Source organism: Chenopodium quinoa, unplaced genomic scaffold (genome assembly GCF_001683475.1).
Source record: "Chenopodium quinoa cultivar QQ74 unplaced genomic scaffold, ASM168347v1, whole genome shotgun sequence".
NCBI lineage: Eukaryota > Viridiplantae > Streptophyta > Magnoliopsida > Caryophyllales > Amaranthaceae > Chenopodium > Chenopodium quinoa.
Window position 1 is genome coordinate 935,144 of NW_018742556.1, and position 24,970 is coordinate 960,113.

Below are 24,970 nucleotides of genomic sequence, written 5' to 3' on the forward strand. Positions count from 1 at the left end.
GCCTTAACTACATGTCTATTTCTCTCTATTATGTGAATAATAAATGATAGAAATAGGCACGTAATTAAGGGACGGAGAGAGTATCAATTTTTTTCTAGCGAGCAAGTAATATATTAATAAATGGCAAACCATTAAGGCAATAACTACTCTGTTATTCCAAATTAATGCCACAAGGGTATTTTTATGCTTGTTTTTTCATTTGGAGAATTCTGAAGAGGCAAAGAAAAGCTCCATTGGACATATGCTGAAGAATAGATCGATGATTGTAACAATGGAGCTTTTCTTTGCCATCCTGATGTTACTATGCTCTATTGTTGCTTACTTGCTTGATGCAGTGATTATGATAAAGAAAACACACAATCAATTACTCGTCTGATAAAGTCACAAGTCTATTACAATAAGTATTCGAATCGTTTATAGACTATGATTCTTGCATCTATCAATGATATACACATAGTTCTTGGCTATAGTTAGAAGCTTAGAACCACTTGACAGATGATAGAAGGTTACCAACAATAAAATTCCAGAACAAAAAGTTAATAATGCAATGTTTGACTAATTACAACTCACTGAGCTTCTAAGAAGCCACTGAACTAAAATAAACATTCACAAAAAAAATCCCTTGTCTCAGGAGTCAATAGTCCTTAACCAGGAAAGAATAACATTGGCACCTTTCTCCCAAGAACAATCCAGCATCATATCGTGTGCAACTCCATCCACGCAGATGGGAGAGACACCATAGAATTTACCCGTTTCATCAAGCCCTTTGGCATCCTACAAGGATATTAATTATTAATCATCCCACATTCTTAATGACAAATAAAATCATAGAACAAGAAACAAAACCAGCAAAAGCAGAGGACCTAGGTGCAGATCATCTAGTGCAGAATGTGGATTATAAGGGATGACGTGAAAATTAAGGAGCATCTAGAAAACAATTATACCACTATAAAGTCATCTCTTGCACCCACAACGAGAACTTTAACAGAAGACTCAGGCACTGAAGGAACAGGAAGAGAAGCGTTTAGCTTCCTCAAATCAAACAAAGGCAGCCTTGAGCTCTCTTTCATCAACATTTGATACCTGGAGTATCACTCAAAGTCGAAGTCTTAAAAACACAATGTAAAGCTAAGTTGGATATCACATGGAGTGTGCATAACAAGCATGTACAATAAGGCAAACTATCCAGCTAACCTTTGGACCAGGTTGTCGTCCATCTGCGTGGAGAAAAATGTTTCTTTGCAAAGTGACAAATCGGTCTGAAAAGCTTTTGCTGCTAAGCTGCGAGTAACCTACCAAAAGTAGAAAGTAATTAAGATTTCTCATCGTTATACAGCATCATATTGGGGTTTGAAAGGAGAGCGGCATTGGCAGAATGGTCACCCAACTAAATTTAACAAGTGTTTTTTCTGTTATTTCAAATTAGGTGGACCAAATATCAGTAGTTCAGTACAGGTCAATTAAAATTGGTGATTGAGATAGGGCTAGCAATGACCAGTAAAATTGTAGTAAGGAACTTCGTAGTTGACAAACACCAAGTACATCTTTTCCTGACAAAGGTACTAGTAGTTTTGGCATAGATAGGCAATATAGTCAGATTACAGGGAGGAAGAGTGATGAGTGATGGACATAGGAGGTGGCATCTGGCATGCAGACACCAATGAAGCATTGGACAATCCCAACCCCATTAATCATTTGTACTATGTAGCAGCACTCTGCAGATTTGAAATTAGAATTGGTTGTCCAAGGGTGGAGGATCAAGGTTTTTTTATTAATTTTTTATTTCATATATATATTTTTTATTACGCCATAATTTTGCTCAATAAGTTGATGCACAAGTTCAGAAGAACTTTTGAGCTATGAAATTCCCCTCAACTACAGCATCAGTTCAGAGTCGCTCCAAACTAGGAAGGTAAGATACTGCCATCTTAGACAAAAACTTGATCCTTGCATCCTTTCAGTAAGAATTTTGAGGCAATTACTTTTCTAGCTCACTGTAATAGCTGGTTTGACCCATGGTTTGTATTTTGTAATAGAAAGTCTCATTGCAAAATTTTCAAAATGTTAAACTGAAATTTTGAAATTTTTAAGAGCAAGAGTTTCCACTAGTCAATAACTTTTTCTGTAAGGTTCAGCGATACATATTACACGAATTATGGAGTACAAAGTAAATTATGAGTATTGTAGATTTTCTAACAGGTGCTTCTGATACTAAAAATATTTTGTGAAACACCATTATGCAAAGGTACAGAACTACAGACAGTCAGACATTCGTCAAAAAAAAAAAAAAAAAAAAAAAAAAAAAAAAAAAAAAAAAGAAAAAGAAAAAGAAAAAGGCACAGACATCAACTCGGGAAGGGGTTTTAGAGATCCTAAGAGGAAAGGGGAAAAAAAAAACCTTAAGCATGCATGACCATGATTTATGAGGTTTTTTATATATATATATAATCATCTATTATAATGCTGGTTTCTGACAACCATTTAACAGCGTATAATGATTAAATTAAATCAATAAATAAACCTAAGAAGCAGGCAAAGACCAGTATAACAAATACTAAGAGAAGGCAATACCTTGAAAGCAGCAATTGGTTTGGAAAAGAGATATCTCCACACTAAGCCACTACACAACAGAAGTCACAAGATACTATTAGAATATTTAGAAAAGATAGCTTATAAAGAATACAATCGAGAGGGGAAGGAAAAATCATCACCTATTACCCGACGGTGGCACAGAGCAAACAAGTACAGCTCCCGCAAGATCTGGGTGTTGATTGCTCATATCTGGCAACAAAGGCTGTAAGTATTAGAATCATTGATCATATTCCAAAATGGAACATGCAATTACTACCTTGCAAGTGAATAAAATTCTGTTGGAAAAAAAAGCTTGTTGAATTTTCCAGCTAGACGATTTCATGCACGTTGATTCTTTGTAAGGATACGACTCTTTCTTCAGCTAACTACTAATATATGCTCTCAAATATAAGGAACATTATTATCAAAGCAACATCATCACAACATCTCAGAGAAGAGACAGCTAGGTTTCATCTCTCAAAGTTTAATAAACAAGACACTATCACAATATCTTCAAGATTTCATACATTATGCGAAACAACAGACGGTAGTACGGTACTAAAGGAAGGAACATGAAACCACCTAACATCTGCTTGTTTCCTAGGCTTGATAAGTAATATTGAACGATAAGACCTCCAAATGAATGTCCAACCAAAACAGCAGGAGGTGTAAGTTCTTTCTTGATAAAGTGTGCAACATCAGCTGCATGTGTCTACTGAGCAATACAGATTCCAGAATAGTAAGATGACCTCATTAAGATGTACAAAATAAGCTTTCATATATCAGACAGTTGCAGTTGGAAAACTTTTGATGTTCAGAAGAGGGGATAGAGAGGAGGAAGGTACCGCGAATGCATTACCTGAAGAGTGCCAGCAACTTTATCAGCAGGAGCATCACTCTCACCCTGGCCAAAAGCAGAAATCACATAAGCAAAGACTCACTTCAGCAACCAATCAAGCTTAGTGATGGAAGAGAGAATCCCTTACTTTTCTAATCCAATAACTAGGGGTGGTAAGAGCCTAGTTGAGCTCAGGTCGAAAATACTAAAAAAGAAAACTAAGCTCAACTTAACAGGCTAGAGTTTCTTTAAATATGTAATATTTTGTATATAGTACTATACATTTGACTTGGCTTTACACAATACTTTTGAGGTCTTTAAGTGTGCATAAACTTATTATTAGCAATCTTATAACCTCAATATATTAATGTATTATACTTCGTATTTTTCTTATTGCTATTCTCAAATTTGAGTTTAAAATTATATTGAAACTTTTCCTGAGCTATTCATTCTAGGCTCAAGCTGAGATATAACTCGTGAAGATGTAAGTGTTAGAAGCAAAGCTACCTACCCTGACTCCCTGACCTTGAGCTCAGCTTGACCTGTTATCATCCAACAACATACTTGATACTTCTATACTAATCTAGCATCCTATTCTACAGTGTCTCATTGATATGCAATCATCAGCTTTCAATAAGCTAAAATTTAACACAATCCCAGTGATCAAATGCAGTATTTTACTTTCGTGCCACGAATTTGATGACTTTGATAGGGCATACATACATTTTAGAATTATGATAAATCACTTGCATAAGTGCAAATGCACCATATGCAACATACTCAAACCCAATACATACAAAAAATACAACCCAATTTTATTCAAGAGAGGCAAAAGAAACAGTACATTAGTACAACAAGTCACAAATGCTATCATAAACAATTTTATCAAACTAATGGCAATAAACAATACAATCATCACCAAAAACCACAAGAATCAAGATGTCAATATAATGGCCAAAACTTCCAAAATTTCTCAAAAAGCGTGGATATTAACCTTCAGTTTTGGAATTTTCTGACTTTTTTTTACTCGGAAATAAAAATTTCCGAAATGTTTACCATGGTCCCTAAAACCCTCCGAGAGTCCAATTGCCTAAGTGGAACCATCCAATTTGCCTTTAAACGACTAATTTACCGGTTTACTACTGATTTCATTAACTCAAGCTTACCACGAAAATTTTGACGACATATGATGATCATATATGGATCCAAACGGCATTATATGACCCCGAGATGTATTCCCTAAAATCTCATTTTATTTTGACACCATCGCCGAAACATTTGAAATTTCTCAAAAAACGTGGATATTAGCCTTCACTTTTGGAATTTTCTGACTTTTTTTTACACGGAAATAAAAATTGCCGAAATGTTCACCATGGTCCCAAATACCGTCTGGAAGTCCAATTGGGTGGGTGGAACCATCCCATTTGCCTTTAAACGACCAATTTACCGGTTTACAACTTACACCGATTTCAATAATTCAAGCCTACCACGAACATTTATGACAACAAATAATGATCATATTTGGTTCCAAACGACATTATATGACCCTGAGATGTATTCCCTAGAATTTAAAGACTTTTCGATACCAGGCCCGAAGACTCCTAAAATTCTTAAAAAGCGTGGATATCCTTCAATTTTTTAATTTTTTGACTTTTTTTTCGTCCGGAAATAAAAGTTGCCGAAATGTTTACCTTGGTCTCTAACACTCTTCGGGAGTCCAATTGGGTGGGTGGAACCATCCAATTTGCCTTTAGACGATTAATTTACAACTTGCGTCGATTTCATTAACTCAAGCCTACCACAAACATTTTTGACAACATATAATAATCATATATGGTTCCAAATAGCATTATATGACCCCGAGATGTATCCCTTAAAATCTAGGCTTTTCGACAACGGGCCGTGAAACCTCCAACATTTCTCAAAAAGCGTGGATATTAGCCTTAAATTTTGGAATTTTTTTACTTTTCTTCGCTTGAAAATAAAAATTGCCGAAATGTTAACCATGGTCCCTAATACCCTCCGGGAGTCCAATAGGGTGGAAGGAACCATCCTATTTGCCTTTATACGGTCAATTTACCGGTTTACAACTTGCACCGATTGAATTAATTCAAGCCTACAACGAACATTTATGACAACATATAATGATCATATATGGTTCCAAACGGCATTATATGACCCCGAAATGGATCCCCTTAAATCTCAAAACTTTTCGACACCGGGCCTTGAACCATCCCAAATTTCTCAAAAAGGGTGGATTTTAATTTTGGAATTTTATGACTTTTTTCGCTCGGAAATAAAAATTGTCGAAGTGTTTACCATGGTCCCAACTACCATCCGGGAGTTCAATTGGGTGGGTAAAACCAACCAAATTGCCTTTAAACGGCCAATTTACCGGTTTACAACTTGCACCGATTTAATTAACTCAAGCCTACCACGAACACTTATGACAACATATAATGATCATATATGGTTCCAAATGGCAATATATAAATCTCAAAACTTTTCGTACCGGGCCTCGAACCATCCCAAATTTCTCAAAAAGCGTTAATTTCAATTTTGGAATTTTTTGACTTTTTTTCGCCAATTGCTGAAATGTTTATCATGGTCCCAAATACCCTCCGGGAGTCCAATTGGGTGAGTGGAAGTAACCAATTTGCCTTTAAATGGCCAATTTACTAGTTTACAACTTGCACCGATTTCATTAACTCAAGCCTACCAAGAACATTTATGACAACATATAATGATCATATATTGTTCCAAACGGCAATATATGACCTCGAGATGTATCCCTTGAAATCTATAGAATTTTCGACACTGGCCCGGAAACCTCCAAAATTTCTCAAAAAGCGTGGATATAAGCCTTTAATTTTGAATTTTTTTACTTTTTTTCGCCGGAAATAAAAATTGCCGAAATTTCTACCATTGTCCCTAATACCCGCCAGGAGTCCATTTGGGTGGGTGGAACCATCCGATTTGTCTTTAAACGACCAATTTACCGGTTTACGACTTGCACCGATTTCATTAATTCAAGTCTACCACGAACATTTATGACAACATATAATGATCATATATGGGTTCCAAACGGCATTATATGACCCCGAGATGTATCCCCTAAAATCTTAAAACTTTTCGACACCAAGTTTCGAAACATCCCAAATTTATCAAAAAGCGTGGATTTCAATTTTGGATTTTTTTTTTTAACTTTTTTATCCCCGGAAATAAAAATTGTCGAAATGTTTATCATAATCCCTAATACCCGCCGGGAGTCCAATTGGGTGGGTGGAACCATCCAATTTGGTTTTAAACACCAATTTACCGGTGTACAACTTGCACCAATTTCATTAATTCAAGCCTACCAAAAACATTTATAACAACAAATAATGATCATATATGGTTCCAAACGGCATTATATTACCTCGAGATATATCCCCAAAAATTTCAAGACTTTTCGACACCATGCCCTCAAATCTCCAAAATTTCTCAAAAGTGTGGATATTAAGCCTTTAATTTTGAAATGTTTTTGACTTTTTTTTTTCCCAGAAATAAAAATTGCCGAAATGTTTACTATAGTCCCTCATATCCTCTAGGAGTCCAATTGGTTGGGTGAAACCATCCAATTTGCCTTTAAACAGCCAATTTACCGATTTACAACTTGCATTGATTTCATTAATTCAAGCCTACCACGAACATTTATGACAACATATAATGATCATATATTTCTAAACGGCATTATATGACTCCGAGATGTATCCCCTAAAATCTTAAGCCTTTTCAACATCAGGCCCCGAAACCTCCAAAATTTCTCAAAAAAACGTGGATATTAGCCTTCAATTTTTTAATTTTTTGACTTTTTTTCGTCCGCAAATAAAAATTGCCGAAATGTTTACCATGGTCCCTAATACCCTTTGGTAGTACAATTAGGTGGGTGGAACGATCCAATTTGCCTTTAAACGACCAATTTACTGGTTTACAACTTAAACCGATTTCATTAAGTCAAACCTACCACGAACATTTATGACAACAAATAATGATCTTATATGGTTCCAAACAGCATTATATAACCCCTATATGTATCCCCAAAAATTTCAAGACTTTTCTACACTGGGCCGCGAAACCTCCGAAATTTCTCAAAAAGCTTGGATATTAGTTTTCAATTTTTTTAATTTTTTTTTTCGCCCGAAAATAAAAATTGCCAAAATGTTTTTCATGGTCCCTAATACCCTCCAGGAGTTCAATTGGGATGGTGGAACCATCCAATTTGCCTTTAAACGGCCAATTTAATTACCGGTTTACAATTTGCACGGATTTCATTAACTCAAGCCTACTACGAACATTTATGACAACATATAATGATCATATATGGTTCCAAACGGCATTATATGATCCCGAGATGTATCACCTAAAATATTGGCCGTTTAATTTTTGAAATTTTTGAGAAAAGCGTTGATATTAGCCTTTAATTTTGAAATTTTTTGATTTTTTTCGCCCGGAAATAAAAATTATCGAAATGTTTACCATGGTTCCTAATACCCTCCATGAGTCCAATTGGGTGGGTGGAACCATCCAATTTGCCTTTAAACGACCAAATTACCGGTTTACAACTCGCAGCGATTTCATTAATTCAAGCCTACCATGAACATTTATGACAACAAGTAATGATCATATAAGGTTCCAAACGGCACTATATGACCCCGAGATGTATCCCATAGAATTTCAAGACTTTTCAACATCGGGCCCTGAAACCTCCAAAATTTCTCAAAAAACGTGGAAATTAGACTTCAATTTTGGAATTTTTTGACTTTTTTTTCGCTCGAAAATATAAATTGCCGAAATGTATACCATGGTACCTAATACCCTCCAGGAGTTCAATTGGGTGTGTGGAACCATTCAATTTGCTTTTAAACGGCCAATTTACCGGTTTACAACTTGCACCGGTTTACCGGTTTACAACAGCCAATTTAATTAACTTGCACCGAACCCGACTTGAACCGTAATTTACCCAAACCCGTTCCAAACCGTCAAAACCCGACTTGTTACGAACCTGGCCTGAATTCAACCCGACCCGTTCCTAACCCGACCCGAATTTAACCCAACCTGTTACAAACCCGACCCGAAATCAACCCGACTTGTTATTGACCCAAGCCGAATTTTACCATACCTATTACTTACCCAATCCAAAAATTCAACCCGATGTGTTACTAACCTGACTCGATAACACGACTTGTTATCACCTTAAATTTAATTTAAACCACCTATTATTGTTGATCAAAGCATTTGTCTTGGGAGACCAAGTCGGTGAGGCCAACAAAAGAAAGGAGCATCATCCTCAAGTTTAAGGGTTAAATATAGTATATATTTGTTGTATGGTCAAAGGAGATAATTATCTTCCTAAATTATAGACTATAATTCCCTAATATATTGTCATATATATTATTGTCAAAGGAAATAATTATCTATTTATACTTAGTTGAAACCAAATATGACATGACTTGGAAATGACCCGATCTGATTATAACCTGCAAATTATTGACTTGAACATAACCTGACTTGAATCTGAGAATAATCCGCAAATTATTGACTTGAACAGAACTCGACTCAAACCCGAGAATGACCCGACCTGATTCTAACCCGCAAATTATTGACTTAACCGAACCCGACTCGAATCCGAGAAATACCCTAACCCGTTTTAACCCGTAAAAACCCGAATTAAACCCGACCTATTGTTCACCCGAATATAACCCGACCCGTTTACCCGAATTAAAAGCTCTATATAAGCTAAAAAATAAGTATACTTATACTATACAATTACCCTTTTCAATTTTCATGATATTAAGCCGTGAACAAAGCCAAAAACTCATCTCAAAATAAAGAAAAATTTGCAAATTGCAGCCATTTAAAGTTCATATTTTGCAAATTGCGGCTATTTAAATTTTTTTTTGCAAATTGCAGCCCAAAAGTTCGAATAAATTGTAAATTGCAGCCCGATTCAATTTTTTCATCGGTTTACATGTTGAAAAATCTTCGGTTAAGGCTTTAGAAGTCATTTTAGCCCTTAAAGGCCCGAATTGAGCTCGGAATTAGAAAAAAAATAACATAAAACCTTCGGTTAAGGCTTTAGGAGTCATTTTAGCCCTTAGGGACCCGAATTGCATTATTTTTTTTTGCTGATTCCGAGCTCAATTCGGATCCTTAAGGGGTAAAATGGTCCCTAAAACCTTAATCGAAGATTTTTCAACTTGTAAAATGATGAAAAATTTGAATCGGGATGCAATTTACGATTTACACGAACTTTTTGGCTGCAATTTGCAAAAAAAAAAAATTAAAAAAATTTAAATGACTGTAATTTGCAAAATACGAATTTTAAATGGCTGCACTTCACAAATTTTCCCAAAATAAAATTACGAAAAATTGAGAAGACAACTGACCTGAGCAAGCAAGCTGAGGGCAAAACAGTCAAAGCCATGATGAGAAAAGAAAGGCAACCAATGTTCAGCCCAACACCAAGCACCATGGAAACTACCATGGACAAATACAAGCGGCGGACTTTCTCTCTCTTCTTCATCTTCTTTCCTTCTCTGTTTCTTCATGGAAATTACCTCCATTTTTAACCCAGATGAGAGCTCGTGAAACTGACGATTCTGCCCTTGTTTTAGCTCATATTGCACTCCCATTTTGTACCCAGTTGGGCTGAGAATTGCCAGGGGTTTTACTGAAATTTTAGAGGATGGTGGGAAGGTTTTGGAAAGAGGAAATGAAGGGAGACAGATTGTAGCTGCCATTGTTATGTCGGAACTAAGCTAATTGTGATATGTGACTAATGTGAGTTTGTGACGAAATTGGAGTTGGAATGGAACTTTGAATTCTTGGAATGGAGTTGCTATTTACCCACAAAACAATTACTAGAGGTAGCCATCAAGCCGGCCTAAGCTAGATTGGGTTGGGTTGGGTTAAATTGGAAAACTAGACATGGAATCGCATCTACTACTAATTAGTTTGTGAGTTTATTATACGGGTTAGTTTAGGCACCTAATTTGTTGTAAATTATGATGGCCTATGAAAGTTTTATGAGTCGACAAGTGGATTTAAATGTTTAAGTTTGTTAATAATATTACAAATTTTTATACTCTGTATGTGTCTGGTTATAATGTGTGTCCGGAATTACTTATGTTGGTGTTACTCACTTAATCACCCCTGAATTAGTAACCTTTAACCGAGTGAGACTTCTGAATAAGTAGTCTCGACCACACAGAATAAGCACCGTAATATTTTAAATATTCAAACTTAGCCGATTTCATTGGCTTCATTTTCAATTTGGGCACAACTCGCAATTGGAGTCAAGTTGAGTTGGTTTGACATTGGGTCAAAGCTAAATGGCCCATTTAATTGGGACGATCTGGGTGGATCATGATAATTCCCTAACTAGTGCCCCATGACCATTTCAACCACAAACACTCACCTAGTCGTCACCCTTACCACCTGCCCAACTAGCTTTCACTTCATATATTTCGTGAATGAAACTATCACTCGTTAATTTATATTCCTTGTTTAATTGACATATTGCAAGTATTCACGCATTTGATAATTTCAATTTTTAGATTACTCTAATTTCATTTAATTCTGTTGTCTTAACTCGACGGAATAAAAAGTCGGGTTCTCGATGTAGGAAAATCACAAACATGATAAAAAGAAACGAGCAAATTGTCCAAAATGCCATTGATGAGAAACGAAAAGTAATACTAATACGCATTATAAGAGTGTATTCCCGATATATATATCCATCACGATCCAAATAATTTAATCGAACAAAAAAAAAAAACAATTACTCCGTATCTATCTATCATCTCATCTATAATTATTCAAGTTAATCACATGATTCGTACCCTATCATCTCGAAATTCTCTATCATTCTCGTATATCAAACACCCCATTAACGCAATAGCCCAAGCCAATATAACAAAGAATTCTAGCCCACATGCCAAAGACCAACCACAAACTTTATGAAATGGTCCAACGACTTAACTCCTAAGTTCGTGTTTCAATCTTCAAAGACTTAAACTTGGGCGAAAACTATTACTCGTACCCAGATACCTGAGAAACAAATTAAAGCAACCATTCATTCATGGCTTTGAAGATGCAAAATAGGAGATTTGTTTCACTTAAATTTTGTTAAATTTCACATTTTATTTTACAATTCCAATTGTTTGAATTTTCTGGGGTTTAACAAGATGATGTCTCCCAAGCCAACTTCTGAGGATCGTCACTCAGTTTATTCCAGGTATAATTTAATTTCAGTCCCTTTTATTACTTTTGCATTGGATTCAGAACTCTAATTTCCGACGATTATTATTAGTTTTAGTATTTGGATTCTTGTGATTTTGTTTAATTTTTGCTCAATTAATGTTATTAGACTGATTAATATACTTGGGTATGTTGAACCTCAATACCCTAGATCATTTATTATTATTATTATTATTATTTTTATTTTTATTTTTTTTATTTTTATTTTTTTTATTTTTTTGTTGGATGTTTTTTAATAATGAGTGATAAAATTGAAAATGGAGGGTATAGTATATTGTGATACAAAAATCTTCAATTGGGAGTTTGAGCTTATCTGGGGTGTTGAGCATTGAGTTTGTCTTACTCTGGAAGTTAGTATTGATTGGAACTTGTAAGTAGTTGTACCCAACTACCTAATTAAGGTGGAATGAATTGAGTTTATTAGCCGAATGGTCTGAACGAGGCCGTTTATTTGAGATGATTTGCTTACAATTGTGTTTTTGCTTCCATTAGTGAAAATAAAGAATGGATTGTTTGATTGGATTTTCCTGGTTAGATAAACATTTTTTGTATTTTTCCTACAGTATATGCTTTTTATTCGGGGTTTTGTTGCCTGGGTCAAATCAGTCTATAATGACTTTAGTGGAAGGAGTTCCCTGGGGTGTACAATCTACTAGGATAATTTTCCGAGGCTCAAAGTTTTATACCACGAGCTACAGACAAGAGATTGAGTCATGGAGGTTTAAAATTAAGAAATAGAAGTAAATTGATTGGTTAGGCTTTAAACTTGAAGGTGTATAGAAGGTGATGTATACATCGTATATTACATTGGGTGGTGACATACAGTACAAGGTGTTGTCTGCAACGGAATGCGTATATAAACAAGGTAATTAGAGGAAAGGTTATATCCTTGATTGATATAAGCTAAAAGCTTGCGTGAGGCGTCAATGGCTTTAGGCCATTACTCTCCAAGTTTGCCAATACACTTTTCTCAATGCCTACTTCTTTAGAGACAGCTACTATTTATACTACTACTACCATACAAAAGTTGGCAAGAGCCTTAATTACAATTTACTTTACTATTTGTCCTCTTTTGGATTTACCACAGTGAATAGCTAATAAGCCAAACGTCTGCCCTGTCTGCCTCCTTGTTTGCTGTAGCTGTTAGTGAGCCGTTGGTAGCTTGTTGTTGGTGTTTTGCTGCTGCCTTGGTCTCCTGCTATAAGTCAGAGTAATTGGTGGCCTTGGGTGTATTGCAATACCGCCCCCCAAGAGTGCCACCTTGTCCTCAAGGTGGAAAGTTGGGAACTGAGCTTGAATGACCGCGGCATCCTCCCATGTGGCCTCAAAGACCTTGCCACTTAATGAGCACTGCATAACCTTGATCACGGCCGGCCTTCAGTTTCACCTCTAACACTGCCTCAGGCTCCACGATTAACTCCACCTCAGGGGTGATTTGCTCCGGTATGGTTGGTGAATTTGGTATGTCTCCAAGGGCCTTTTTCAATTGCGAGACATGGAACACGGGGTGGATGCGGCAGTGTTCTGGCAATGCCAACTTGTAGGCCACCATTCCCACCTTCTGAACTACCTCAAACGGCCCGTAATACCTGGAAGCAAGCTTCTCAAAGGGTCGCCTCGCAAGGGACTTTTGACGATATGGTTGGAGCTTGAGGAAAACGTAGTCTCCCACCTGAAATACCACATCCCTGCGCTTACTATCCTCATTTCGCCTCATAATTTGTTGTGTCCTGATCAAATTCAATTTTAACTCGTCAAGCATTAAGTCTATCTCCCTTAGTACTTCCTCCACCGATCCCACCCTGCCCCCACCCGTATCAGTTTAGGGGGTTCTCTCCCGTAGAGGGCTTGAAAAGGGGTAGTTTGAGTAGCTGAATGGGGGGTCGTATTATAGGAATATTCAGCCCAGGCGAGTCACTTGGCCCAAACTCGCGGCTGTCCTCCAGCAAAACAGCGCAAGTAAGTCTCGAGTCTTTTGTTTACCACTTCGGATTGACCATCCGTTTGTGGGTGATAGGAAGTACTCTTCTTCAGCCCGGTCCCTTGGAGCCTAAATAGCTCTCTCCAAAATGCACTCACAAAGACCCGATCACGATCCGAGACAATGCTGTTGGGAATGCCGTGTAGTCGCACCACCTCCCGAGTAAAAACCTCAGCCACACTAAACGCTGTAAAGGGGTGCTTAAGCCCAATAAAATGAGCATACTTAGTGAGACGATCCACGACCACCAAGATAGTATCAATACCTTTGGAGCGAGGGAGGCCCTCGATAAAATTCATGCTTATGTCCTCCCATACCCGCTCCGGAATCGGGAGAGGTTGCAAAAGGCCACCCGGGGATTGTTGAGAGTGTTTGTTCCGTTGACACACTCCACAATTTCGAACGTACTCAGCCACATCTCTCCTCATCCCCGCCCAAAACCATTCCGCCCCCATCCGCAAATAGGTCTTCGTTTCTCCGGTATGCCCCCCTTCCGGTGAGTCATGGTATGCTTGTAATAAGACTTTCTTCACGGTGGACTGGCGTGGGATAACCACCCTACCCTTAAATAGCAGGCGGAAGTTCTCAATTGAGTATCCGACCACGCCTTCTCCCTTCTCCACTTCCCCCTTTAATTTCTGCAACACCCTCAATTTCCCTCTCTAGCTCTGCCCAATTCACGGATTGTGTTGTGACAAGGGCCTTAAATTCACACTCTCTTTCGCCCTCACCCCTCTTGGAAAGGGCGTCCGCCACCAGGTTGGATACCCCTGGTTTGTACTGAAGGTCAAAGTCGAAGCCTATGAGTTTCCGTACCCATTTCTGGTACTCGGACCCGATCTCTCTCTGCTGCGCAATGAACTTGAGGCTCTACTGGACACTTCTAACTATGAACCTCCGTCCCAATAGATAATGTTTCCATTTTTGGACGGCTAAACACATCGCCATCAACTCCTTCTCGTAGATCGACTTCCCCCGACCTACCGGCCCCAACACCTTACTAAAAAAAGCAACTGGCCGTCCTTCTTGTATCAACACGGCGCCCAAACCAAATCCAGACGCGTCTGTCTCAATCACAAAGACCTTCTCTGGCATGGTGAGGACAGGTGCGGTGGTCATTGCCCTCTTTAATCTCTTGAAAGCTTCTTCTGCCGTGGAATTCCACCCGAAATTATCCCTCTTGAGTTGCTCAGTCAGCGGCTGGGCTATGTGAGCATACTTGCTGATGAATTTCCTATAATATCCCGTCAAGCCCAAGAAGCCCCTTAATTCCTTCAATGACTTGGGCGTGGGCCACTCCACCATGGACTGAATTTTCTCGTGGTCCACTGCCACGCCCTCTTTAGATATAATATGGCCCAGATACGCTACTTTCTCCTTGCCCATTTCACACTTCTTTTTGTTAGCATACAGAGTGTGCTTCTTGAGAGTTGCTAACACGACTTGCAAATGTGTTACATGTTCGGCATGGCTGCCACTATACATAAGGATATCGTCAAAAAACACGAGAATAAATTTACGTAAGAAGGGACGGAATACCTCATTCATCAACGATTGGAATGTGGCCGGAGCGTTGGTTAGCCCGAACGGCATCACTAGAAACTCGTAATGCCCTTCGTGAGTCCGGAACGCGGTTTTATGGGTGTCCTCCGGCTTCACAAGGATTTGATGATAACCGGCCTTAAGGTCTAATTTCGAGAACACGTGAGCCCCATGTAATTCATCCAAGAGTTCGTCAATGACCAGTATAGGGTACTTATCCGGCACCGTCTCCTTGTTGAGGGCTCGATAATCCACACAAAATCGCCACGAGCCATCCTTCTTCTTCACTAAGAGCACTGGACTCGAGAATGGGCTCGTTGATGGCTTTATTATTCTCACCATCAACATTTCCTTGATGAGTCGCTCTATCTCGTCCTTTTGGAATTGCGGGTAACGATACGGGCGGACGCTAACCGGATCGCTTCCCTCCTTGAGGACAATGGCGTGCTCGTGGCCACGGCTAGGAGGTAGCCCCATAGGTTCTTTGAATACCGTCCCGAACTCTTCTATGGTGGCCTGTAAAAATTCAGGGATATCCCCCACTTTCGGCTCCTCTCCTCCACCCTCTAAACTGCTCAACTCCACTAATAATCCCCCATTGCCTTTCTTCAAGGTTCGTAACATGGCCTTGAGAGTGACGCCTGTTCTAGCCAAACTCGGGTCACCCATAAGAGTCACCGTTTCTCCCCCCGAGGAGAAACTCATCCGCTGCAATTTCCAGTTAGTCACCACCTCCCCTAATTTCTCCAGCCACCGGATGCCTAATATGACATCGAAGTTGCCCAATTGGAGGGGTAAAAAATCCTCCACCACCACCAATTGGTCGTTTAGCTTCAGGTGTACCCCACAACAAAGCCCTCGGCCCTTAATTGCCTCTCCGTTTCCCAGAGATACTCCAAAGGAGGTCGTGCCAAAAATAGGAATTTTCAACTTCTCCACCGCCCCGGTCGATATAAAATTATGGGTGGCACCGGGGTCCACCATGACCACCATCGGTGTTCCCTGTATCTCCTCGGCCAATTTAAGGGTCTTTGGACTCGTTAAGCCCACAATAGAGTTCATGGACACGACGGTTGGAATTTCCTCCTCCACCTCCGGCGTCTCCAACGCTCCAAACTCTCCCGTCTCTTCGATGTCCTCCTCCTCCACGAGCAACACGCTCAACCCCTTCGCCGTGCACACATGGGTGGGCCCGGTCCATCGCCCATCGCATTTAAAACAGAGGCCTTTAGCCCTCTTCTCCTGTAGTTCCCGTTCCGTTAGGCGTCTGACTTCGCCACTAAATTTAGATGAGTTGGGATAGGTTCGGTTTGGGTAGGATTGTGTTTGGGTTGGGTTGTTGGCTGAGGCTATAGAAGATTGTGGGGCTGAGTTGATTAATGGACTGGGGGGAGTTGGGTTTGAGTTTGAGTGGCTAGTGTTTGGGCTGGGAGTGTGTATTGGGCTGGTCTGGGTGTGGTGAGATTGAGCTGGCCCAACCCCTAGGAGAGTAGTGGCTGGGCTTCGATTGAAGTATGAATATGGCCCAGGTTTAGAGTAAACCCCGCCCGTTTTCCTGAGCCCGCTAACCCGATTGCGTTCTTCGACCCGTATAGCCAGATCCATGGCCTTCTCCAGTGTCAATGGGTTCAACATCCTAATCTCAGCCTTGATGTCTTCCTTAAGCCCATTGATGAACTGACCTTTCATAAGGCTCTCCGGGATGTCAGGAAGAGGAGACGCCTTCTCGATGAACGCGCGACGGTACTCCACCACCGTTGTTGTCTGCGCAGCGGCGAGCCACTGCTCGTGTAAGGTTCCAGCATTCACGGGTCGAAATTGGGTCAGTACTCGCAACTTAAGATCCTCCCAATTGATCACCGGCCTGCGGCGGGACTCCCACTGGTACCACCGAAGGGCGTCGCCGTCCATGGCGACCACGGCTGCCTGTAATTTCTCGACTTCGGCTAACCGATAAAACTGAAAGTATTGTTCCCCTCTCAGAATCCACCCATCAGGATCCGACCCATCAAATACGGGTAAATCCAGTTTGCGGTATTTCCAACTGCCCCGGCCGTCGTTGAAGGTGTCGTGCTGGTGGCGGAATCCCCCTCCTATTCCGGGATCCCAGTTCCCGAACTGAATTCCGTTGAACCCACCCTCGTTCCCTGGTGGTTCGTCATAACCGCCCGCGTTGAGAGGCTGTTCTACCTCATCTTCTACTGTAATAGGTTGTTTCCCAAGAGCCTTGATAGCTTTCTGAATCTCCTCCATAAATTTCTCTTGTTTGCTCGCGGCTAGGGCGTTTTGTTGATTCTGGTCACTTCGGAAACGGTCAGTGCGGCCCTCGAGTCCTTGCCGGACCTTGTCAATCCCCTCTTCTTGACTCCTCAACAGGGTCTGCTGAAGAGAGCCCTCCCCGTCTCCCAGCTTCTCGAGGATCCCTTCTACTTTCTCCTCAAGAGCGGCCACTCTCTCCGGCGTCGGAGGCATGTCGGCTCTGATACCACTTGCAACGGAATGCGTATATAAACAAGGTAATTAGAGGAAAGGTTATATCCTTGATTGATATAAGCTAAAAGCTTGCGTGAGGCGTCAATGGCTTTAGGCCATTACTCTCCAAGTTTGCCAATACACTTTTCTCAATGCCTACTTCTTTAGAGACAGCTACTATTTATACTACTACTACCATACAAAAGTTGGCAAGAGCCTTAATTACAATTTACTTTACTATTTGTCCTCTTTTGAATTTACCACAGTGAATAGCTAATAAGCCAAACGTCTGCCCTATCTGCCTCCTTATTTGCTGTAGCTGTTAGTGAGCCGTTGGTAGCTTGTTGTTGGTGTTTTGCTGCTGCCTTGGTCTCCTGCTATAAGTCAGAGTAATTGGTGGCCTTGGGTGTATTGCATTGTCTTATTTCCCAGAGGGGCAATGTTTTGATCCACGTAAAACACAAGTCCACTGAAAAACTAATACCTCAGAATGAAAGTGAAGCTGGATTGGTAATCGCAATTTAGCTGGTCAAAAGAAAGCTTAGTAGATGGCATGAAATACCAGGGCTTCCCCCATGGAATTTAGTCCTCGTTTCATTAGTCAAGTCTCTGTGTAATTCAACATAGTACATATTTGCTTAGTTGTTGGTGTGTGTTTGTTGGGGTTGGGGAGATGAGGTGCGTTGGGGTTCTGGTCAGGCAAGCATGAATCTTTCTGTATGTATGCCAAGTTGCCAACGGGATCCAACTGACATGGGAAGCATGGGGAACATCTTTATTTAAAGATACGGAGTGCTGCATCAGTAATGTCTGATGTCTGAGGACAGAATTTTCTATTCATGAGTAGTTGTGATTTATGTGATCTTTAATAGATAGTGAGCTATGTTACTCAGACTCTTCATTTCACCATAAGTACCCTTGTCAGATCCCCAGCACAAGGATATCAAGTATCGACACTTCACACTTCATTTTAATCTTTAAATTTTGGATATTCTTGATTCTTTACACAGTATTCAAGTCAGAAACTCGGTGAAGTACTCGTGTTTGACACACTTACCCCGAGTGAGTACCGTAGGTCGTAAGATGTGAGTCAAAATTCTGCTGGTATTGCTGCTAACATAAAAGAACTCAAACTGCTTTTGAGATCTAACATTCTAACCATTTTTGAAGTACTTTCATCTTTCATTTAGCATCATTAAGGTCAAAAGGTTGCAACTTTATTTTACTTACTCATGTTGTGTTTTTACCAATATTTATCCCTTTTGCTGCTGCTTCCTTTGTATAAACTAATTCCCAAATCCCAATGATATGCTTTCTCACAGGCAAACTCCTCTTAGAATCATTCATTTCACTGGGAACTTTATGCGAATATGGTCAATCTATTCCATGTACCATTATTTGTCTCAGTCAGAGTCTTCGGTTGTGCTATACATCTTCAGTTGCTTGGTTCCATCATCCATCGTCTTTCTAGTTTTGCAAAAACCTTGGAGAGGAAGGCCACTTTCCAACACACAGGTTAGGCAACAAGGAAACAGACGTATAATCTTTGTTTCCTAATACCATTTAATCTAAAATTTGGATTTTCTTACGTCTTCCAGATTGTTCCTTCTTTGATAAATGGAGCCATAACAGCTCTGTATTTCATCCTTTGGGTGAAAGGAGTCAAAGCATGTGGCCCTCTTCGGTATGATTTCTTATTGTCTACTTATGATGACTTCATTGGCAAAGATTGAAATGTGAAAAAGCCCCCCCCCCCCCGGAGTTTTTAATGTGCTTAATGTTCCCAGCTGTCATTTTTATGTAGCGCTCTCCTGTTTATTCTTCAATATTGTTTCTATATATGTTGCTTGTGACCTTTTTCCGCACATGGTATCACTATGAGACAAAGTTAATTAACAATTGCAGTTGTTCAACGCAGAGCAATTCTTGCAGAATACTCAGGTGCTGTACTTGGAGTATTATCTGCAGTTCTATATGGGCGTAGGGGTCATATCTGGAAGAAGGTAGCTTCAAGCTTCTAATTGTCTCTCATCTTATTTCCATATTTTTTTTCTTCTTCATTAAGGCAGCTTGAATTGGTAATATCATATTCTTTGATCTATCTATTGCCACAGATATTTAAGGGGTGAAAAAAAAAAAAAACTGGTCACTTTGAAGCTTGATTTAATGAATGTGATATAAAAATTGCATTTTCTTGTTGCACATTGTCTTGGGTAATATAAATTCTGTATATTTTTGTCAGGTTGGTGGACTGGTAGCAATGCTAGCTTCCCTCTACTTCTTATCTCAAGGATGGGCCATGGCCTCTTATTCTCCTTTTTATATCCTTTGGTTACATAGGCTCCTATTTCTCCCATGGGGAGGGAGAGAATATTTCCCTGGGTTTGTTTTTGATATTATCCTAGTAGTATTAAAATAAATACAAATTTGAGCTGTGAACTTAACCATAGATTACCGTCAGGAGAGAATCTGGATTCTGATGCTCAGAAGGAAAAGGTTTTGGGAATGAGAGAAATGGCTGTTCCTATGTTGGCAGGAATATTATCAGCTTTCAGAAGAGTGATTGCACGGCGTATTTCAATTAAGGTTTCTATCTACTTCAATACATATGCAGTTTAATTTGCTCAACCTGCTATTAATAAAAAAAAAAAAAAAAACTTGTCTTAATTTTCTATCTATGAATTTCAGAATCAGCTTAAGAGGCGCCTTCATGCCATTACCATTGCTTCTGCTACATGCTTCATGTTTCCTGTTGCCATGTGGGACGTGATACTGGTATTCTGAACTCAGTCTACTTTCATCATGTTCTTTTGTTTAATTTCTAGAAGTGGGAGAGTGGGAATGTTTGCTATTTGACCTTTTGGGTATAACTTATGTGCTCAATTGGATTTTAATGTATGGTATTGTTTTGTGCTTCAGGGGACAGCTCCTGATAGCAATAAGGATCTTCCCTTTTCCACGTGGCCTTACATAAGCACCATCCTTTTTGGAGTGATATTGATATCCTATGTTGAGAATATTGCAGAAGAGAGGTACCTAGCCAGCTATTCTATTATTCTCCTTATAGATATCTGCTGTTGGTGTTTGTTGTGCATAATATGTAATTAGATCTATCATATATTTAAAGTTGTGCATCCTTGAAGATGTAGACTTATATAGTGTTGGGTCTCTCAAGGTCACAACAGTTAATTGTATTTACCTTGCCGCTGTAACTTTTAGCTGAGAATCATCATTGTTCTATAGTGTCGTTGACATTATTTCTTATCTTATTGATGTGTTGGCTACAGTGTTGTGTAAAGCTCTAAATTAGTTTTTTTTTTTTTTTTTTTTTTTTTTTTTGTGTGTGTGTGTGTTTGGGTCTGTACCTACCCAAAAGAAGGCCTGATGTTTAAGGAGCTTCCTTTGATGTGATGATTAAAAGTCAAGTCACAGTTTGGAAGGATGAAAGGAATAGATTTTTGCATTATGTCATGATCTTGATATGAAATACAGCATAGTGTTCATAAAAATCTCCCTTACTTTCCTTTCTGATAATTACTCAACTTTTCATCAAGGAGCTTTAATTTGACCTAAATTTAAGTTTTGCTGAATACCATGTTTTGATAGCTGAAAAGTGAAAAAAAAAATTGCACTTTGAAGCTGTCCTGTTTGTTTGCTTTCACTTCTCCAATAACTTACCATTGTATTTTTCAAGAAAATGATCTCTCTCTTGAATAGTGGCATGTTTCTGTAAAAGTTTCTTGTTCTTAACTAGAGTGTTTTTGAATCCTTGCTCTAATCTCTGTGTACTGGTGGAGCTATAAATATGAATGATGAAATCCTTGTGTCTGTGTAGGTTGCACATGGTGTTTTCATCTCCTAAACACCTTATGGTAGCTGGAGGATGTATCATTGTATTGGAGATTTTGTACAAAATGGATTTCTCTCTGGCAGGATTCATTATTTGCTGCGCACTTCTGGGTTTTGGTATGTGTTATAACTTTTTATTAAATGTTCAAGTTTTAGTAGTAAAGGATGTTGCAGGAACTCTAATAATGATATCTAGAAGTCAAATCGCTTTGATTAGGAGATCTTGAGCTTTGAAGTTATAGAAAGGTCTTTATTTATTGGATATCACCAATTTGGTTGACTTATAGGCAGTTTTGTATTTCCTCTTAGTAACAAGCATATCTCGATTCTCATGTCTTGCTAATTGCTATCAATAAAACTTGCTATCAGTAAACATGGTTTTTGTTCTTGCTTATACCAGCTTTCTTAAAATATATTATGTTATAATGAGTTGATGTCTGGCTTGTTTAGAGGATGAATTCAGTAGACAGTAGGTGAATCTTTGCTTCTGCTCAAGATCGATGCTGTTTTTCTTCCTTGGAAAATTGTATGGCTGCATTCCCAACTATGCATCCCCTATTTTTAAACAGTCCCAACTATGGCCCCTCATTTTTAAACATTCCAGTCCCAATTATTGATTAACTAAAGGCACTCTTAACGATTAATTAACTATTTAGCCTAGAATAGTCCCAACTTTAGAAGTGTTTTCTGATTTCTAAAACTAGCCTTTTGCAAGCTTATTTATTACATCTCTATGCTATGCGTCAGTTTAGGGAGTTTCCTTTTTACCTTTCAATAAAATATAGATAAATAAAAGAATAAATTAGGCTTTACAATAAAAATATTCTTCAATATCAGACATGGTAGAGACAAATCAATTTATTTCATAATAATTATAAGTAATAAAGGGGAAAACTAGAAAAAATAATTTATCATTATACATCAACAATCCATGATTAATCAAGTAATTAAGTATATCTTAAATAAATCTTTGGTAAAATTTGATGTTACTTATGGTTTTGATATAGAAAAACGTGCTCCGAGTCAAACCATTCCCATTCCAATTGTTAAAAAAATCAGGACAACTTTGTAAATTAATGGTCATTATCTTTCTATATTTGTTACTACTTTGTACATCTGTTCAGATTTACTCAACCTATGCATGACTTCTTCTAGTTAAAATTAAAACCTACATACTCTAAGTTGTTGTACATGCTTTTTAATTCCATATTTCCATGCATATAGAACTAGTGCGAAACACTTAATAGGTTAATAAAGGGAGAGAGAAATTGAGATTGAATAATTCTTAAAAGAAAAGAGGGGAGAGGGGGGGGGGGTTGACTTGTTCTACTAGGGATGGCAACGGGTCCAGGTTCAGATCCTGTTGGGCCCTACCCTGACATGCGGGTATGGGTCCAATTTTGTTAGACCCTGTGGGTTCGGGTAGGGTATGGGTCTAGGTGGTATCAGGTAGGGAATTCAGACCCTACCAGACCTTACCTGTCATCCCGTCATACCCAAACCTGTTCAATATATTAATTAATAAATAAAACTCAATGTAAGAAACTCACAGGCGCCCACTTTCATAGTTGAAAGATTTGTCAAATTAATTCTAATGTTTTCACGTATTAGTGTTTTTTTTTTCCCCCGTGCTATATGCAATCGTACACTAAAAAATGGCGATTAAAAATTACAAGGGAAAAAAAAGGTAGAGGACCCTGCTAGACCCATAGGGTTCGGGTAAGGGTCTAAACATTTTATACCCTAAGGTCCGGGTAGGGTGTGGATAAATATTTACGGGTACGGGTATTACTATACCCTGCCCAGACCCTACCCATTGCCATCCCTAGTTTCCACAGATTATGAGGCATGTGAGGTTGTCTTTGGAAAACACTCCAAATGTTCCCCACACTCTTAGCAAACAAGGTAGGTATTGCTAATTCCAGCAATTTTCTCCAGGCACTAGGCCTTGATATCTTGCTCGTGTTTCATGTGCTTAAGAAAATTTGTTATATATTAGTTTTTGGTGTGTGAGGGGGAGAGGGGGGGGGGTGGAGGGAAGCTTTGCTCCATCTTTTATTTCTGGTTATCTATATAGTTTGAGGATTAAAAGGGTTTTATTCCTAGTTTTGAGTCTGACAAGTTCATTGATTGTTGTGCACATAGAGAGACAAGAGTTTTGTGCTTTTAATTGTCTCTTTATCTTTAAACTATTACTTACTGTCTACACTCTACAGGGATATATGAAGCAACTTCTTTGGAACGTCCAAGGCAAGATCATCAAACTCTAGAACCTTCAGAGAATTTATTTGAGGAGGATCAGATTCAGATGTCATCACTGCCAACTTAAAGTATGATCGCGTTGGAAGTTCACTAGTCAGCTAAGATGTGGTTATATATTTTAATTGGTTTATTTTGGTGAATTGGTTTTTTGACTTGATCATATTGGAGAATGGAGTTTAAAGTGAGGGAAAGGGAAGAGAGTGTGTGTGAAGTGGGAAGTGATGCTAGGCCTTGGGTATGGACCCTGAGACTAAATGTAGGCTATGTAGGTAGTTGTTGTAATACAATTTAGTTTGAATTATAGCACAATACTGAAAAAGTATGTGCAGTGATCTCTAAATGTAAATAATACATTACAGCTGATCATTGTAGATATTATCTAGTGGCTAGCTTTGCTAACTAGTCATTTCTACTTGTGCATCCGAGATTGTATTTATTTTCTTACATTTAGTGGCTAGCTTTGCTAACTAGTCATTTCTACTTGTGCAGCCGAGAGTGTAGATACCTAATTTAAACCAGAAGAATTTAGCTGGGACTGAGAGCTTGATGTTGTAACTCAGATGGTGAATTTTCAGGAAAATGTCAGTGTTTTTTAATCTTATAAGCAAAGCTTGGAGGCTCGAAGATTGACTTGTGAGATCAAACAAGGTAAATTGATGTTGGATTGTTGGTCTGTCAATGTTGGGACTTGGGAGCTACTTGTTGGAAAGAGATTTTAGTAGTTGGGGAATATGCAGCGTATGAAGAATACAAAACTTGGCTGTGAAGCAGCATATACTCAAGTAACTCAACTGGAAAACATAATTGTAGTTAATTTTTTTTTTTTTTCCTCGAGACAATAAGGAAAAGGGAAAGTGATTTTATTTTTGCATCTCTTTCCCGTTTCTTGTATTGCAAATGTGTAGTTTAGTGATACAATCAATTCATGACAGATAACTTGTTATATTCAGTCTAATGTTATTCTTACGCGTCTCTTATGGCTAATTCTTGTCTAAAGTGCGTTATGGAGTACAGAATATTTTCTTTTTGGTTCATCGTCCTTTACCATCATCTTATATACGCACACCTCTGATGCTGATCCTACTACGTTTATCTTCATTACAGTAACAATTTCGTTGATCTGTATTGCAAAGGAGATCTTGGTATGTTGGCAT

At 38.8% G+C, this 24,970-nt stretch overlaps 2 protein-coding genes across 3 annotated transcripts; one reads left to right on the plus strand and one right to left on the minus strand.

Moving 5' to 3' along the window:
• Positions 1–373: 373 nt before the first annotated feature.
• LOC110720395 lies at positions 374–10,446 on the minus strand. Its single transcript, XM_021899418.1, has 8 exons — positions 9,838–10,446; positions 3,431–3,475; positions 3,154–3,283; positions 2,712–2,781; positions 2,572–2,620; positions 1,195–1,292; positions 945–1,083; positions 374–774 (listed from the first exon to the last, which is right to left on the minus strand). Exons 1-8 carry the CDS (start codon positions 10,189–10,191, stop codon positions 628–630), a joined length of 1,032 nt encoding a protein of 343 aa, XP_021755110.1. The 5' UTR covers positions 10,192–10,446; the 3' UTR covers positions 374–627.
• Positions 10,447–11,093: 647 nt separating this feature from the next.
• On the plus strand, positions 11,094–24,800 carry LOC110720396 (zinc transporter 5-like). 2 transcript variants are annotated; one of them, XM_021899419.1, is made up of 11 exons: positions 11,095–11,687; positions 19,028–19,220; positions 19,304–19,389; positions 19,624–19,708; positions 19,948–20,026; positions 20,161–20,291; positions 20,394–20,480; positions 20,625–20,737; positions 21,541–21,671; positions 23,771–23,884; positions 24,306–24,800. In XM_021899419.1, the coding sequence occupies exons 1-10, from the start codon at positions 11,638–11,640 to the stop codon at positions 23,881–23,883; spliced, it is 1,068 nt and encodes a 355-aa protein (XP_021755111.1). In that variant the 5' UTR covers positions 11,095–11,637; the 3' UTR covers position 23,884; positions 24,306–24,800. The 2 variants fall into 2 exon arrangements, with proteins under 2 accessions (XP_021755112.1, XP_021755111.1); XM_021899420.1 differs by lacking the exon at positions 24,306–24,800 and having other exon boundaries at positions 11,094–11,687; positions 23,771–24,238.
• The last annotated feature ends 170 nt before the right edge of the window (positions 24,801–24,970 follow it).

What these genes read in the sequence shown, in the direction of transcription:
- LOC110720395 (XM_021899418.1), bottom strand. Translation starts at nt 10,191, where the DNA reads ATGGCAGCTACAATCTGTCTCCCTTCATTTCCTCTTTCCAAAACCTTC. An exon ending in GACGACAACCTGGTCCAAAG is followed by an intron (nt 1,084 to 1,194) that starts GTTAGCTGGATA and finishes GTGATACTCCAG; the next exon opens with GTATCAAATGTTGATGAAAG. An exon ending in CAAGAGATGACTTTATAGTG is followed by an intron (nt 775 to 944) that starts GTATAATTGTTT and finishes ATATCCTTGTAG; the next exon opens with GATGCCAAAGGGCTTGATGA.
- LOC110720396 (XM_021899420.1), top strand. Translation starts at nt 11,638, where the DNA reads ATGATGTCTCCCAAGCCAACTTCTGAGGATCGTCACTCAGTTTATTCC. An exon ending in GGCCACTTTCCAACACACAG is followed by an intron (nt 19,221 to 19,303) that starts GTTAGGCAACAA and finishes TACGTCTTCCAG; the next exon opens with ATTGTTCCTTCTTTGATAAA. An exon ending in CCATGTGGGACGTGATACTG is followed by an intron (nt 20,481 to 20,624) that starts GTATTCTGAACT and finishes TTTGTGCTTCAG; the next exon opens with GGGACAGCTCCTGATAGCAA.